At 49.7% G+C, this 17,808-nt stretch overlaps 2 protein-coding genes across 6 annotated transcripts in view; both read right to left on the bottom strand.

The window, feature by feature from the left end:
• PAPLN (papilin, proteoglycan like sulfated glycoprotein) overlaps positions 1-2,134 on the bottom strand; it is a 33,806-nt gene extending 31,672 nt beyond the window's left edge. The window contains 2 exon segments of the mRNA XM_032624743.1: positions 833-897; positions 2,004-2,134. Of these exon segments, the coding sequence (XP_032480634.1) occupies positions 833-897; positions 2,004-2,052 (114 nt within the window). The 5' untranslated portion in view covers positions 2,053-2,134.
• A 10,897-nt stretch (positions 2,135-13,031) lies between these two features.
• PSEN1 (presenilin 1) overlaps positions 13,032-17,808 on the bottom strand; it is a 79,029-nt gene continuing 74,252 nt past the window's right edge. For all 5 annotated transcript variants that reach the window (XM_032622140.1, XM_032622137.1, XM_032622139.1 and 2 more), the window contains one exon: positions 13,032-17,317. In XM_032622140.1, the coding sequence (XP_032478031.1) occupies positions 17,162-17,317 (156 nt within the window). In that variant the 3' untranslated portion in view covers positions 13,032-17,161. The remainder of the gene's footprint in view (positions 17,318-17,808) is intronic.

Genomic DNA, 17,808 nt, shown 5'->3' with positions numbered 1-17,808 from the left:
CCATAGAACCCAGGTGTGTTCTCCAGGGAGCCCTGTCCTTCGGGCTAATGAAACCACTACTGTGATCACCAGTTGACTTCCTGTGTCCACTTTCTAAATTTGCGCTAATGCGGTAGCCACTAACCGCATGAGTCTATTTAAATTCACATTAATCAAAATCAAATGAGATTCAGTTCCTCAGCTGCATTAGCCACATTTCATGTGCTCAGTAACCACATGAACTGAGTGGTTATCTTATTGGACAGCACAGATGCAGAACATTTCCATCATCTCAGAAGGTTCTATCGGTCAGCCCTGCTCTAGATGCTAACCCCAAAGGCAGTGGGGAATGGCTGGCACCCCAAACCGCCCCACTGAGGAGCAGCTGAGTTTGGTCCCAGGCAGGTGGCAGACATCTGGTGGGATGGGCCACCTAGCCCTGCATCTTGTCTGGCGCCAGCACTGACCCCCTCTTCCTTCCACCGTGATATACCACCCGGACAGGACGTTCCCAGCATTAGCAGTGCCCCCCAGCACCTTCTGAAGGGGGAGGGCGCTGGGACGTTGCCATTTCTGCAAACTGTGCCTCAAAGCCAGGAGGGAAGTTTCAAGGTCCCACCCCTCTTTGAAGGAGCTGGGGCCGAGGGTTCCCTTTTCCCACACCACCGTCCCCGTCGCCGACATTGGCCCTCTCCTGGGGATGGCGCCACTGCCGGGGGTGCTCCAGCCGTCGGGGACTCCGGCCCGCGGCCAAGCCCTGGCCCGCGGCCAAGCCCTCGCCCCCGCCTCCCCAGCAGGGTCCTCCCGGGGCGGGGCGGGGCGGGGCAGGGTGGAGGGGAAGGGTCGAACTCACCGAGGACCCGGGCGCCTGGGGCAGCAGCAGAAGCGCGAGCAGCAGCAGCTGCATCTCGGCCTGGCCTGCGGGAGAGGCCAGGGTTGGAGCGCGTGGGCGGGACAAGGCGCCGCCCCACCCACCCCGAATCCCGCGCTCCTCGCGGTCTCCTGGGCCGGCGCGGCGCGGGTGGCCTGTCCCTCCTTCCCGGCTGCCCACAGGTGACCCGGACACCCGCAGAGGGACTGGTGGGGATGCCGTGGGGCGCAGCGGAGCGGCCGTGCCACTCACACGGTGAGGGAGGGAAGGCCCGTCTATAACTGGCTTCTAAAAGTTCAAGAGTAACTTCTTTCAGGGTTTCAGAGGGATGGAAAGAGGGCAATTAAAAATACTTCCTTAAAAACAAAGACAAGGGCTTCCCTGGTGGCACAGTGGTTGAGAGTCGGCCTGCCGATGCAGGAGACGCGGGTTCGTGCCCTGGTCCGGGAGAATCCCACATGCCGCAGAGCGGCTGGGCCTGTGAGCCATGGCCGCTGGGCCTGCGCGTCCGGAGTTTGTGCTCCGCAACGGGAGAGGCCACAACAGTGAGAGGCCCGCGTACAGCAAAAGAAAAAAAAAAAAAAAACTTCCTTGTTAAAAGACCGGGAGTTCAGAATCAAAGCAATCAGACTCACTGTTTTAATTCAGCAAGAGATTCTTTTTAAAAAGCCATTACAGCGCTTGTTTAAAAACTCGTTAATAAAAATGTTTTTTAAAGTCTCTGCAGGCACTTTTAAAACTCATCTTAAATGCTTTAAAAATATTAATTGTATCTTACTTTAAACCCAAGCCAGCATTTCTCTGTACTGGAGAAGCTCCACAAGCAGGTTCCCTAAGGGGTGTGTGTGTGTGCAGAGTGAGTGCAGTGTGTGCGTGTGTGTGTACAAAATGCCTGTGTGCACGCATATGTGTGCGAGTGCAGCAGGTACAGAGTGTCTGAGTGCAGTCTCGTGCATGTGTGCAGTAGGTGTGCAGGTGTGTACATGTCACTGTACTGGAGAATGACATACACAACGTGCCCCTTTCAGTACAAAACATTAAACAAGCACTGGCTTGTATGCTTAAGTTTTAAAATCTGAAATTCTATCATTGTTCTCTTTAATTTTCTTAAGCATAAAATGATTGCAGTTTAGAAGAACAAAATAGAGCATACCTAACCCAGGTTCAGCCAAATATAACCTGGCACATTTAACCATGCACATGCTCCGTTAATTTAGCACCAACTGTGATTCACGTAGGCATCATTTTCTCTGCAAACCGGAGGTCCACGCGGCTGGCGGGGTGAGGGCGGTGGCGTGCTGCCTCCCGCTCGCACCGCCGCGGTCCAGCCTCGCCTCTGCGGCCCCTCGTGTAAGAACCGCGCGCGGGAGGGGAAGCCGAGGTGCCCGGGGAGCCTTGTTCTCGGGCTAACGGCAAAGATGCTGCTTCTCTAAAGTAGAGACTGCCTTCAGGGGGCGGGGATGAGCCTAGCTTAAGAAAAGACGGCAGGAAGGACAGAAGAAAAGAACTTTATTTATAGTTGCTACTGGGAGCGGCGGACTCCGGCCGAGCGGGTCTGCGGCTCCGCGCGGGCTGTGCTGGGGGCCGGCGTCTAGGGTCCCCTCGCGCCATTCCCGGTCCCCACGCGAGGATCTCCCCCGCGCCCGCCCCGCAGGGGGAACGGGCCCCGTGCAGCCCCCGGGACGGAGAGGGGCGGCTTGCGACGTGAGGCGCGGGTCGGCGGTGCAGGGACCCGGGCTCGGGCGCTCCAGGCCCACAGCCGCAGCGGCACCGGGGAAGGGGGGCGCTCGGTCTCCGGAGACCCGCGCCGGAACGGCGTCCGACGTGGGGGAGGGCAGAGGAGGCGGGAGGGTTGGCGCGGGCCGCCTGGGTTGCGTCTGTCCGCCCGGCCCCAGCCCTCGAGGCTCCCGGGGTTTCCTGCGCGCCCACGACCTCCCCCACCCCTGCCCGAGGGCGCGCGACGCGGAGCGGGGACCCGGCGCCGCGCCCGCCTCAGCGGAGAGTGGGAGGCGGGGTCTCCTCCCGGGGCCCCCAATTCCTCCCACGCCGCTCTCCCCGGGAGCCGGGCGGGGCAAATTCCTGCAGCAGCCCAGGGGCGAGCCGCCCCCGCCCCCGGGGTCCTGTCCATCCTCCTCCTACCTGTCTCCCGGAGCCCGCTCTGTGGGTGCCCGCCCCAGCCCAAGTCTGGGAGGTCTGCCAGGCCGCCCGGAACGCCTGAGGAGGTTGGACTTTCTCTCCCCGCCGCTGGCTGGCTTCCTCCCCGCCCATCTCCCCCCGTACAGCTCTGCTGACATCCATCCCCGGTGACCTGCGATGCCCAGGGCCTCCATCCCTTTGGGTCTATGCCAAGGCTTGGCTTGCCCTTCGCTTTTGGGGCTGGCACCAGTCCCATTTCCTCTCTACTCAAGTCTTCCGGTTCTGTGCCATTCTTCCTCCATGCCCACCTTACATACAACACAGCCCTGTGTCCAGCCGTCTGCTTGTCCTCTACCCCTGAATTCTATGCTTCGGCCACAACTCTTTTTTAAAAATCCCACATTGGGGCTTCCCTGGTGGCGCAGTGGTTGAGAGTCCACCTGCCAATGCAGGGGACACGGGTTCGTGCCCCGGTCCGGGAAGATCCCACGTGCTGTGGAGAGGCTGGGCCCGTGAACCATGGCCGCTGAGCCTGGGCGTCCGGAGCCTCCGCAACAGGAGAGGCCACAACAGTGAGAGGCCCGCGTGTGGAAAAAAAAAGTAAGCTTGCTAAATCTGGCCCATTTCTTACCTGTCAGTGAAGAGAGGAGATGCAGCAGCTGTGTAGCAGGGGCCCCTGGGGACTTCTGTGAATTCTTAGGCAAAGATAAAGCTTGGCAGAGAAAAGGGAGTGGGATTACCCAAAGCCTCTCTAGAAAAGGAAAATCTGTTTCTTCCATTCAAAAAGCCCCACTCCCTGCTCCCCTCAGCCAGGAATTTTTGGAGCTTGGTCAAAGGTCCCTGTAAAGTGGGAGGCAGCTGCTTCTCCTGCTGTGGGGTTGAGCAGCTGAGGCACCTCCCGGATCTGTTCCTGGTTTCCCTCTACGATCTATGATCCCTTCTTCTCGGACACCCCGGCCCATGATTTCTTTTTTTTTTTTTTTTTAATTTATTTATTCATTTATTTATTTTTGGCTGTGTTGGGTCTTCGTTTCTGTGTGAGGGCTTTCTCTAGTTGTGGCAAGCGGGGGCCACTCTTCATCGCGGTGCGCGGGCCTCTCACTGTCGCGGCCTCTCTTGCTGCGGAGCACAGGCTCCAGACGCGCAGAGCTCAGTATTTATAGCTCACGGGCCCAGCTGCTCCGTGGCACGTGGGATCTTCCCAGACCAGGGCTTGAACCTGTGTCCCCTGCCTTGGCAGGCAGACTCTCAACCACTGCGCCACCAGGGAAGCCCGGCCCATGATTTCTTACTCCTCACCCCAGCGGCAAAGGAGACCCAGAGGCTGGGGAGGCAGAACCCGCCCACAGTGCATCCTTGGACCCACCAACTGGGCTCTGGCTGTTACTGGTTAGGGCAAGCACTGGCCTTTAAGCCTCACGTCCCACCGCCTCAGAGAGACATGGTGAGCATGGTGCCCAGCACATAATTCTTGTCCATAAAAAAAATGGTGTGCACAAAAACATGGTGGTTTAGAAGGAAGATTCCAAGTGAAAGTGTAAGACCTTCTCTTCCATTGTAAATTCCCCTCTGTACTGGCCCTGTGTCACACTCACTGTGGCTGCACCAGGCTCCCTTCCACTTGGGGCTGGGGGTGGGGTTAGCCTGGGATGGCAGAAGCAGCAGGAACCTGCCCTGCCTCTCATTGTGTGTGAACTCGGGGCAAGTCATGTCACCTCCTTGTCTCAACTTGCTCACTGAGCCTCACGCAGAGGGTGGTGGAGCAGGGAAGTAATTGGCTTCTATAAAGCTGCTACCAGGAGCTCAATAAAACTTAGTTCCTTTTGTCCCATGCTCCCTTCACCCGTATCCTGGATTCCCTACATCTTGAACATCTTTGTAGATTGCAGATCTAGGGACACAGCCAAGAAATAAGTGGCCAGATCTCTTCGTGAGGCTGGGTTGGGATGGGGAGCTGAGAGAAGAGGGAGATGGCGAAACCTCAAAAGCCTCAGGGCTCCCGGGATGCACCTCGGCCAGGAAGCCTTCCCTGTGCTCCCATGGTGTGGGGTTTGCCCTAGCACTTTGAACTACTGCAGTGATGCATTTGTCTCTCTTTCTCCGTTTAAGTTGTGAACTTTGCAAGGGCAGTGGTCTGTGTTGTTCATCATTGTGCCCTGTACCAGGGGTTGGTAGTGGCCCTGAAGGTGCCCCTCAAGAGAGTGGTGCAGGAACCACGGCTGGTTGACAGTCTCCAGCTGCCAGATCTACACCGCATTCCGAAAGGCTCTCTCTGCTTCTGCTCCCTTCCTTTTATCTTTGCTGCATTTCCCCCAGTAGATCTCCCGTGCACCTAACCTGACCTGACACACGGGGCTCTTGGTTACAATCTGCAGAAAAGGACATGGCTAACTTAGAAAATTTATTCAGAGGAAGGACATTGGGAGCTCCTGGAATTGACAGGAAGCTAGAGAATCAGGCACAGAAATGGGCTGGAATCACAGAAACGGTCATAGATCATGGCCCAGGACCAGTGCTGGTTAGGACATCCTGCTGGACACTTGACTTTAGGCAATACTGACCCATGTCACCCCCAGAAAAAGCCCCTTCTAGACTCCAGCCCCAACAGGAGCATGTCGGCACCCTGACTGCCAGGACCCGGGAAACAAGACTTGGCAGGTTCCCCAGATGGGAGTTCAGGCGCGGGGCTACCCCAGAGAACAAATGTCCACTCTCACCCTGGGGCACCAGCACTCGGTATCTGCTGACCTGAACTTAGAGAACGCCGCTTCTCTCCTTTCTTCTGTTTCGGATGGTGGTTTATTAATTTATTCAGTCCTTGAACACCTGAGTGCCTATGGGGAGAGTAAATGTCCAGCGGTGGTAAACGCTTAACAACCAGCTCTCTGGAGGAGAAGAAGCACTGCTTTGTAGCGTTGATCAGTTTCCATGGCTGTTTTCAAGCTACCGAAGCAATGTCGCTAAGCACAGGGTTGCAGAGCAGCTCTCCCAAGCCGTGGACTGTAACACACAGATCGTCCTGCCCTTGGTGAGTTCACCTTCCAGTAGGGCACTGCATTCTACCCTTGTGGGTTCCTTTAGAATAAAACAAAGCTTACAACCTGAATATTCAAATATTTCCACTATAAAGTCACAACTTATGCTGCAGCCCACTACGAATCCAAAAGGGAAAAGAGAACACTTCACATTTGAGGATTTCTCCATTTACCTCTCTACTTCTCCCCACCCTCCAATACATACATCCATTTCCCTCGATATAGCCACTCAAAGTTGGGGGGGTGGGAAGGAGAGCGTTCAAACACTCGGTGCCAGTCTGCACCCCTCCACACCAATCCCCTTTCCTCCTTCCCACTGCCACATCCAAGTCAGGACCTTGAACAGGAAGTGAGACATGAGAGGGCAATGCTCACGATGGCTGACGAGAGGCCATCACACGCCACCTGGCCTTGGAAGGGAGTGTTACCCTCAAAGCTGGGACAGAAATAAAGGTTCCTCAACCCTCCCACTGACACAAGAGGCCATCCAAAACAGAACAGAATTCCTGGGATGTCCTTCTGTGCCCTGGGGCCTGAACCCAGATCTGGGACAGGGCACCAGGGGGAGGTTGAGGCCTTGTGAAGACCCTGGGGTGTGGGCAGGACACTGCCCTGGGGCGGAAGACTGGAGAGCAGCAAAAAGGAGGAAAAGAAGGGGTTTTCCAGAAAGCTTGTCCTGATTGGCTCCCACCCAGCAGTCTATCCTCAGAGATCTCATCCCCTTCCTTCCACATGGACACACACACACACAAGCACGCATGCACGCGCTGGAAGGATCCAGGCTACAGTCTCCTCTGGAGAAGCCAGTTGCCTGAACTCCTGGAGACATTAAGGGGCTGGGTATAAGGAGAGCCCCTCGCCCACCCTCTGCTTCCTGAGGGGGAAGGGCTCTGGCCTCATGGGGTGTGAGGCCAGCCTGCAGAGCACAGCCTGGAGGGTCCCTCTCAGCCTAGCATGGGTGGCCTGGCCTCTAGAGCACAGCTGGTGTCCCGCGGCTGAGCAGTGTGGCCTCGGTGCCTCAGTCATTGCAGAGCGAGGGCAAGGTGTCATTCTCTTGTTGTGGGTTCTGACTCTGGTTCGGCGTCTCCTGCTCTGTGGCTGCTGTCCCTGTGGGCTGCCAGGGACAGGTCCTGGATTGGGGGCCCTGGAGGCCAGCAGCCAAGGCTCCTGAAATCCTCTCCTCTGGGTTTCTCTCCATCACTCTCTCAGGACACTGCTTACCTCCTCTGCTGCTTCAACCTCTGTATTTGGATGATTCTCAGCCCAGAAATGAGAGGTGACTGTGCCTTGTGCCCAAGGCCTGGAAACATTACCCAGAAGTTAGAGGACCTGCACCACGCAATTCAGAAACAGACTTTCCAACACTCAACTTAACAAGGGGGAAAGTACTAACTTTTTACCTTTTTGCTGTGCTTCTCTAACCAGTAAATTTCAGACCCATTATTCTGGACCCCTATTTTAGAGTACAATGCCACTTAAAGATGAGTGGTGTTGTGGTTACTTTTGTTTTTAAAACAGACTTATAGACTTGCACGTGGACAAACCTTGAGAACAGGGTGCTAAGTGAATAAGCCAGATACAAAAAGACAAACATTGTATGATTCCACTTATAGGAGTTACCTAGAGTAGGCAATTCATGGAGACAGAATAGTGGTCACCAGAGGCTGGGGACGGGGGTGGAGGAGGAATGGGAGTTTGTGTTTAATGGATACAGAGTTTCAGTTTAGCAAGATGAAAAGAGTCCTGGAGATGGATGGTGGTGATGGTTTGCACAACATTATAAATACAAATACCACTGAACTATAATCATTAAAAATGATTAAGGGAGTTCCCTAGTGTCCTCGAAGTTAGGATTCTGGCCTTTCACTGACCATGGCCCAGGTTCAATTCCTGGTCAGGGAACTGAGATCCCGCAAGCCTCACGGCACGGCCAAAAAACAAACAAACAAAAAGTGATTAAGGTGGTAACCTTTATGTCATGTGTATTTTACCAGAATAAAACAACAACGAAATGCATTATGAAATAAAAATTACAACTTTGTTTTCTTAAAACTCCAGAGACATTTCTGCCCGTGGCTGCCACTCTGGGCTGTGCCCAGGACCCTCAGGGTCTCTCACGTTCTTCTGTTGCTTGAGCAGCTTAGGTAGAAAATTTGAGAAATGCTGTCTGCCTTTACAGAAGAAAAACCGGAGGCCCAGAGAGGTGATCCAACTCACAGTGCCCTCTGTCCTGGAGGTAAGAAGCACAGGCCTGGGCAGCCCCTCCCACTTTCTTGCTGTATGCGTCTGGGACTGTTATTCATCTTCTCGAAGCTTCCATTTTCTCACCTGTAAAATGAGGATAACCCTACTCATGGGTGAGGTGAGGATGACCTGAGACAATGCTTGTGATGGGCTCAGGGTAGGGCCTGGACACGTTAATAGTAAATGCTCAATGGACGTTGGTTTTATGGGGCAAGTACGTTCCTCTGGGCTTTTCTTGGTTAAATGAGGGGTAAGGAGAAGTATTAAGAACCGTACCACCCATTATTCCTCCTGCATTCAACATGGTGACACTGGCCGAGGACAAAACCATGTATTTCTCAAGATGTCACAAGTGCTCCCTGAGGAGTAATCCTGTGTGGATTACAACCCCGACCACCTGTTTATAAATACTGGGTCTCTTAAGCAGATAAGGCCAACTGACCTCAGGCTCCACCAACTCCAGCACAGCCTTGTAAACAAGGGCAAAGTGGTTAATGTTTGTTCTTACTTAAAACATGTTCCCACACATGTGCCCTGTTTATATCATCCTGCATGGAAATCCCCTCCTGTGGACCCCTAATCCACCCATTACTTCATGTATTCACCAAACATTTACTGAGCAGTTTCCAGGAGCCCCAGATGGGTGGGTGAGTGCATGCACCCAGCTCCCTCTTACCACTCCGGCCAGCGCGTCCCCATACCTGGCAGCAGGAGGGTTTGGGTGGCTGGGCAGAAGGCACACCTCTGTGGTCTATGTGAACGTGCCCACGTTGGTCTGGCTCAGAGGCATCAGGGTGCATGAGACCGTTTCCTCTGCCAGCCTCCCTGTCCAGAGAGCCAGTCTGCAGACAAAGGCTGTCTGCTCTGAGAATAACGAAGAAGGAGTGTGTTGGGGAGGGAGGGGGAGCCACAGGAACATCAAACCTCAGGGAGATGGAGGCAAGAGGCAGGTTCCCTGCCCCCACCAGCCAGAGACAGAATCCTGGAGCAACACATTCTGGGAGGGAGGGGCTTGTCGTGTGAGAAAACTGGCTGGGGGGGGGGGGTGATTCAGGGAGAGGCTGTGGGAAACAGCGGGCTTGGCTGAGTTCCCAGTGGGGAGATGCGGCCAGACTTATCACCACCCCCAGGGGCAGGAGCCGGGGCCGCTGAGGGGGCGACCAGGCCTCGCCCGCCAGAAGGCTGGAGCACTGCCAGGAAGAGACAGGCAGCCTTCCAAGCACCCAGGGGCCGATGGGGAGGGAGCCCAGCTCGCTGCTGGCTGCTCTGCTCAGCCCCCAGCTTGGCAGCTCCCAGGCCTGGTCTCTGGGGAGCTCCAACTGGGACAGGGCCTCTCTGGGTCACATCACCTGCCTCCCCTCACAAATGTTCACCAGTGCATTTGACTTAAAAACAATTTATGCAGCAATTAATGAACGCTTGGAGTGCCCTGGTGAGTCATCTCTAATGACAAAAGTTGCATAATCACTTGTAACAAGTCTATGACTTCATTATTTACTTATTTAAGTCATTAGTTTATCTATTGCACAATCGAGGAAAGGGGGGATTCTAACCCTTGTTGGTTAGAAAGAGTTCCCCAAAGGATGATGGGACAGGGAGAGGACCCGGGTCCCTGTCACCCCTGAGGGTGGGCTGCTCTGGGGTCATTGCCATGGGCCCATCTGACACCAAAGGGGTCCCCGGGCTTAGAGGACAGGATCCAACATCTGCAGAGAGTCAAAAAGGCGATGCCGTCAATAGCACATTAACCCCTGGGCAGGCTGGCTGCACCGTGACGTTGCCACAGAGGCTGAAGGCCCTTAACAAACAGCCATGGAACTCACTTCCAAATGCCCAATGAAGTAACCTGAGAACCAGAGTAGGCACATTAACAAAAACAGAGTCTAGCCCATCTCTCCCAGGCCTGCCTTAGAGATAGCACAGACATGAGGGAATCAGGGTGAAAGTGGACACCCTCTTGGCATCCTCAGACCTTGCCCCCGGGCCCTGTGCAGGTTACCCAGCATAGGAAAGCCCTTTCCCTCCCACTGGGATGTTACAGTACTCAAGCCTGATGACCTCTTCAAACTGGATGACCTTCTGGCTGGGTTTGGCGTCTCAGAAACAAGACTTCCCAACGAGATTACACGACAGCGGAAGATGGTGGGGAGGTCATTTTCAACATCTCAGAAAATCTGAGGAAATCACACATTCACGTCTATCTGGCTCAAGCAAGTTAAACTCAAGTCATTTCACTAAACATTTATGCTATCTTATGGCAGATGTAGGTAAATCCGATTAGTAAACAGAAAAACAAATTATTTCCCAAATGAGTTATACAGTTCTTGGTGGGCAAAATCTCTGAAAATCTAAGTGCAGGATAAAGTTCCAAAAAAACCTCTCCTCAGTTTCCTTGACAGATATGTGATAACCTTACTGGGAGAGGATGCACCAACCCTTAAAAAACTCACTTAATTTCAGGTATTTAGGTGTAGTATAAACATTTTTATCTAGCTGCCAGTGTTGTTTCCACTTTTAAAGCATCCTTGTATGTACATCTTTGAGGTTAGTGGTTCTTGACTAGGTCTGCTACCCAAGAAAATGAATCCAATCAGAATTTCATCCTCGGTCCACTTCGAGGTGTTCTATGGGTAAAAGGGTAACAAAATCCTTTTCTCTTTTGCATGAGGAATTAACCTTGGGTTACTACATAATTAAAACAGCTTTAGGGGAAGAAAAGACAGAGTCTGCAAGAGTATGTCACCCTTTCTGTCAAGAATTAAGACTCCCACCAACTTGGTTTCTGAGGCTTTTCCATCTCCCTCCATTAAAGGGTCTGGCATACCAGGCACAGAAGGGCCAGCCCATGTACGAGAATCAATCTTTGTCAAGAATAAGAGGCCCTGTGTTGAAAGGTCCCTGTGGTAGGTCAGGTCATCATCGTCCACGGTTTCTACAAGTCATTTAATGAAGGAGGTATAGTCTAAGTAAAACTGGAAAACAGATTTAGTTAACAAATTAGGTTTCCCTCTGAGTAAATCAACTGAATTCAAAATCCAATTATCCTTGGGTGTCTCCACGTTCCTCCTTTTTAGCTTATGCTCTTTGTCTTTTTGCCGATTCAGATTCTTCCCTTGTTCCCAAACTTGGTTCAAACCTTACACTGCTGGAGGAAACTCTGAGCTTTTTTTTTTTTTTTTTTTGGCGGTACGTGTGCCTCTCACTGTTGTGGCCTCTCCCGTTGCGGAGCACAGACTCTGGACGCGCAGGCTCAGTGGCCATGGCTCACGGGCCCAGCCACTCCGCGGCACGTGGGATCTTCCCAGACCGGGGCCCGAACCCGCGTCCCCTGAATCGGCAGGCAGACTCTCAACTACTGCGCCACCAGGGAAGCCCGGAAACTCTGCTTTTAAACCCTGTCTTTTGTGGATCCCTCCTTACTCTGCTTTCCCATTTAGGTCATGTAGTGAGCCAACATTGTACCTGCTTGTACTCAAGCATGCTGTTTCACTTTTAACCAGATCCTAAGCTACTGGTGGGCAGGGCCTCCTCCGACTCTGACCCACAGAAGAATCCCCAGGGAGAGTGGTTGTGCTACAAAAAGCTGTGGTACTTACCTCGTGATGCAGGAAATCCAGCCTCATTACTCCTGCTTCTCAATCTGCTTGAGGACATTCTTCCTTCTCATCGAGAGCACCATTACCAGGGCCCCTAAGAATCAGATAGCTGTCAGCTGACGAGGACAAGTCATGATGCTGCTCTGGCAGACCCTAGTGACACTGCCTACAAGATTCATAAAAGCAAATGATGCTTCTGATTCCCATAGGAGGGAAAGACACCTTTTTTTGTTTAATAGTTTCTTTCTTTTCTTTTTCTAACATCTTTATTACCTTCTTTGCTTCTTGATGCCCTTGGCCAATGTACTCAGGAACACATCTACCACCTCTCCTCTGCTTCTTCTGAAGACAAATAGGCCAACTCTGGTTTTTCTGCCACAAACTTATTTTTGACTAAATAATTCCCAACACCGTGTATACAATTCACTGTGTAGAAAACAAAAGGCTTTGTAGAGTTTGGGGGGTAGAGTGATAGGACAACCTATGCTCTACCAGGTCAATAAAAGTACGTTGCTTTTTCCATTCATGTGTACCTACATAATAATTTTTAAAAGATAATCCTCTAGCTTATGAAATATCTACACTGTACTACAACATACATCCTATAAGTTATTTTAATAGTCTTTACATTAATTTGAGTTAGATGTTTTCTAGAAGAACAGTTTTCAGAAACTAAGTGTTAAGAATAGTTGAAGGCTTCCCTGGTGGCGCAGTGTAAGAATCTACCTGCTAGTGCAGGGGACACAGCTTCGAGCCCTGGTCCAGGAAGATCCCACATGCCGCAGAGCAACTAAGCCCGTGTGCCACAACTACTGAGGCTGTGCTCTAGAGCCCACAAGCCACAACTACTGAAGGCTGCGTGCCTAGAGCCCGTGCACTGCAACGAAGAGTAGCCCCCGCTCGCTGCAAACTAGAGAAAGCCCGCGTGCAGCAACGAAAATGCAATGCAGCCAAAAATAAATAAATAATAATTTAAAAAAATAGTTGAGACTTTCCATAGATTTAATATTGTACCCTTCAGAGATGTGGCCTGCGTATAATCCATACCACTTTATTATGAGTGAATGATGGAAACAATGCATTTGTGTTTCTAAACTGTTTCCTGATAATCGCTGAATAGTTTTCACAGTTACATATTATAATACTTTCATGTAAGAAAATTAGCACAGCTGGAGTCATGCGGTCTTTATTAATTTGACAAAAAAACAGGAAAATCTGCACTCATCTATCAAAATTATATCTTACCAAGAATTTGAAAGGTATTTAAAAAAGATGTATTCACAGTCTGTCTGAATCGTGTACAAATCAGTGTCTGTAGAAGCAAAAGCCAGACAATGAACACGTGAGGGTAAATGATCCCACTGAAACCCACACCCCAGCACCTTGATAGCACCATAAACACGACAGTCCTGTACTCAGTTCCGATAGTTGACTTGTAAACTGTCCTGTTGCAACACTTACTTATTTTAAAAGGAAAATTGCTTTCTGGGAAGTCCTTCCTGCTACACAGACCAGGCTGAAGTGCTAACACCAGATTCCAGGGCCCAGGGTGGACTCAACTACTTCCTCGGGGCAACGCTGAAGCTGTCCGAGGCCCTGGGAAACAGCTTAGACATTCAAGAAGGGAGTTCACTTCAGCACTAGGCTGATCTTTAATGCACAGATCTGAAGTGTTTCTTGCCAGAGGAGAGGACTGTTCCAATGATGCTATCCAGATGATTCGGGATGTGAGCGTGATGGTGGCCTTGCTGGGACACCCTGCTCTGCAGCTTCAATGAGGGTTGTGAAGAGCTGAAACCACTGTTTTTAATCTCCCGTGTCTGGGGAATTTAAAATGAGGCAAGAAGATCACAAGGGTCACTTCCTGGCTCAAATTTATGATGATATTATTTCATCCCAGGGCAAAACCAAACATCCAGTTTTCAAGTCTCTTCCCAAACTCAGCGTTCAGGATCCTCTTGGAGTTGAGGAGAAAGACAAACGCAAATCTAGAGAAAAAGGAGTACTTTACTGGAAGGATTGATTTCTGGAAGACTCAAGTCACCATAACATCAATTTTCTAAGCCCTCAATAACAGTTACCATGAAAAGGGGTTATTGACAGGTAGCTAATATCTTAGAGAAGTTAAAGCTGGTATTTACCAGAAAACAAGAGACTACAGCTACATTCTGAGGTTACATCTTACTCATTTTTGCATCCTTAGACTCCAGCACCATGCCAGCAACACAGAAGACATTGAACAAAATTTTTCATCGTGGTTTCTGAGCTCATTTTCTTCAGGGCTAGATCATGAATGGGCAAATACGCAAGGCCAGGCACTGGGGGTCAGGATCAGAGGCTTCCTTGAGATGTCTGACCCTGGAAGATCTTATGTGGTAGTTCTGTCTCACATTTTACAAAATACGATCAAGACTACATATATAAAGCTTGTTGAGGCCAAGTAAAGGGCAAGTACTAAACATATTATTTGTTTGGGCATCTGTTATGGAAGGAGGGTTTTTAAAATCAAGGGACACTTTGAAAAATGGGGATCCGTGAGTTTAAAAACACCACCTCGTCAATTGTTGCTTCTGTAGTGAAATCAATAAATTGTTCACTTATGATTTTCTTTCAAGATGCTCAGAAAGCTTCTCCTTTTTCTGATCAAGAGAGTTATTTACAGTGAGAGCTGTGATCTGAGGACCACACACTAACCTGGTGAGAATCAAAAACAGAGAAGCGATCCCTTCCTCTTTGAAAAAAAATCCTCTACAAATCCTCCAAATATGGTTGGTATTTCCATAGGCTAGTTTGTGGCAACATTCTGTATGTAAACACTCTCTATTCTTCTGTAGGCCAGTCAGACACAGACATCAGTGGTCGCCCTTCTTCCTACTGTCCTCCCCTTTTTATTAAGCAGGTCAGCTGGGCTGGTCAGGTTTTACCATTTGTTCTGTCTGGTTCCACAGCCACCCCTTGCCCCTGGGCGGGGGTGCATCCTCAGTGGAATTGCTACTGTTTTCTCTGGTGACAATCTATTTTTCATGGTGGAAGACTAACATTTTGATATTTCAGAAACAACTGAATTGACTCTAAGGAGGTTCAAAGGAAAAGTCTGCGTCCGAGACCGGTGCTTTAAAGAAATAAGATGTATTCTCTCTATGCTGAGATGTGGTTCCATCTTGCAGAAAGTGACAGGTCTACGGTAATCTTTCTACATAGGACAGCAATACATAGGATGGATTTGAACACAATCACACACACCACACACCCTCTTCAGAGATAAACCGTTCATGAAAGAGACAGCCTGTTTGGGATCCTCACACAAATAAACTACTCTAGGTCAGAGCTCCCTTCAAGACTGCTTCAAATCTTCAAATCACACATTAGTGTTCAGGTGGCTTTGTTGTAACTGTTGAACTTCATGTCTTCCTGGAAGATAATACCCACACTGTCACATATCTGAGGAGAAAAATAAAATCTTGGGAAAAAGGGCCTAAGAGGAGCCAGTTTTTACACACAGGTTAGTACCAGCACATTACTCCTAAAGTTAGTTTCTTATAAGAAATATTCCATGACAGAAAACAAATACTCTAAACTCCAAGGAGAACCCCAAACCAGATCAAATGATGGCTGGAGAGACAGCAGCAGGGAAGAGAGGGAAAGCTGGCCTCTCTTCAGCCACAAGGAGAAACTAAGTTTCTCACAAAGGCCTAGAGTCTGATCACCATGGCTGAGGGCTGTCCGTGGTAGAAGAGGGGGTGTTCCCCGGCAAAGCTTCACCCAGAGGTGCCGTGTGCTCGCAGGCGGAGGCTCTGTTCATATGCATTGGCGCAGCTGAACTGCACAGGGCCTGAGCTCTGCAGCCCAATTCTCACAAAGGTACGTTGAAACGAAAGGTAACGTGGAAGGGAAAACACAAAACACCCACTGTGAGGTTCTTGAGGAATCACTCAGATCCCCTCCTTCCCAGGCCAGGCCGTGAGCTCATCTTGTCCCATTGGCTGTTGGAGGCCCCTCCTCTCCCCTCTTGGCCGCTGGTTCTCCCCCTGACCCTTGGTTCTCCCACAGCTCACCAAGTGAAGTAACAGCTATCTCCAAGCTTTGTACTGATACAACTGACTCATAAACTTTATAAACCACCAGCTTTTGGCTATTTGTTCAAATTCTGACCTACTGTCAAGAGACAATGGGTTGTAGTTAAAAAGAAAAGACAAACCAGGACAGAAAGTGCTTCACCAGCCATCTTACTCTTCTTTAATCCTACCGTCTTTGGGCACATTGCATTTGCTATTTAAGAAAGTACGAAAGCAAGGCTGGTAGCATTGACTCATGACACATTCTTTGCACCACACACAGAGCAAAATCCTAGAACAACTGGATCATCTGCTTCCACAACAGAGCTGTCTTATTCGCTGTATAGGAGAAGTGCTTGTGAGGGGAGTACCGGGAGAGAGACGGAAGGAGGGAGGGACCTGGGGGCAAGTGAACCTACAAGTATGCCTAAAAGTTAGGAATTTGGTGGAAAATCCAGAATTTACCTAAGGGTAATAGGGAATTGTTGAGTTATAGTTCCACTCTTTCCAGAAATAAATGACTGCATTTGGAACCTGAGGTTAAGACTTTTAAGATAAAGCAACCTCAAAAAAGTTCAGACTGGCCTTGGGAAGAAATGGCAGCCATACATGGTAATGAGCTTCAGTGCTTGAGAACAAGTGTCAAAATCAACCTACACCTCAGGTGAAAAAGAGTCTTATTTAAAAATGCTAAGTCTGCAGCAAAAAATCTGAAAGTTTGAGCCCCTTTCCATCTTTCCATTTTGCTCTGGTGCCTGCTCTCCTTACAGTATCTCGCGAAAAGGTTCAGAATTCAATACAGATTTATTAGGTTGACTTTCAACATGTAGTTTAAGATGAAGAGTCCTGTTTGGTTTAAACCATTTCAGTTAACCTCTTGGTAATGGTAGTCCTGAGAGTCTGCAGCGTTGGTAAAATCCACCTGTGACCAAAGGTCAACCTGCTGGTGGGAGCACAGCAACTTTCTGGCTCATCACTTTGCCTTGTTCTTGTCCCTCAGATCTGGCAGTTTCTGCACTGAGGGACTCGGTCCACCACAATGACATGTTCAAAACCATTTTCTGTAGACACCTCCTTCCAACGCCCAATAGTGCAGGTGGTCAGGAAGACTTGGAAGGAAGCTGCAAAAAGTCCAGCTGGGAATCTTGACTTTGTTAGATGTGGACACAGGAAAATCACCTTTGTCCTCCCCAGATTTATTATAGTCAAAGGAGAAAAATCCATGAGATTCTAACTGCAAATATGCTAGATATAAAACTGATGGAATGCTAATTGGTCCATAAAGGGTTGCACAAGATAATCTGTGGCAAAGTAGAAAACAAGCCCAAAGGTGATAGAGATTGGAAGAGCTGGCAATGCTTTCTTGAAAATGGCGAGGAGCAATAATGTAAGGCACAAACCCTGTGGAGAAGACGGGAAAAGACACAAACCCAGACATAATTATGCAAGTATTTTGTGCAAATCAACTCAATCACAAGTCTCAGTTTTAATTTAGTTAATTCAACACAATCCTTTGACATTAACTTTTAGAACAAATTTTTTCATTAAATCTGGAAACAACATTTATTTTCCTTTGCAACAGAGATCATTATCCATACATTGTTGATATTTCATCCCTAATTCTAGATAGGGAATAGAATCTGAAAATAAGTAAAATTATTTTTGAAAACAAATAAACAATACTGAAATTTCTATCTAAACTACTGGGTTGGCTACTGTAGGTTTAGTTTGGCTAGCTAAAAATCCCAGAGGTGAAGAACATTCTTTATGCTGTCTGGGGGCAAAAAGGTGCTCATGGAATAAACCAATAAAAGTTTGTTTATAAAGTGTATACTGTTTTCTTATAAACACAGAGCAGCTATATAATACACCCCATTTTTTATCCTAGTTAC

Source organism: Phocoena sinus, chromosome 2, assembly GCF_008692025.1.
Source record: "Phocoena sinus isolate mPhoSin1 chromosome 2, mPhoSin1.pri, whole genome shotgun sequence".
NCBI lineage: Eukaryota > Metazoa > Chordata > Mammalia > Artiodactyla > Phocoenidae > Phocoena > Phocoena sinus.
Note: the sequence above shows the minus strand (reverse complement) of the source record. Positions and strands in the feature narration are given on the sequence as shown.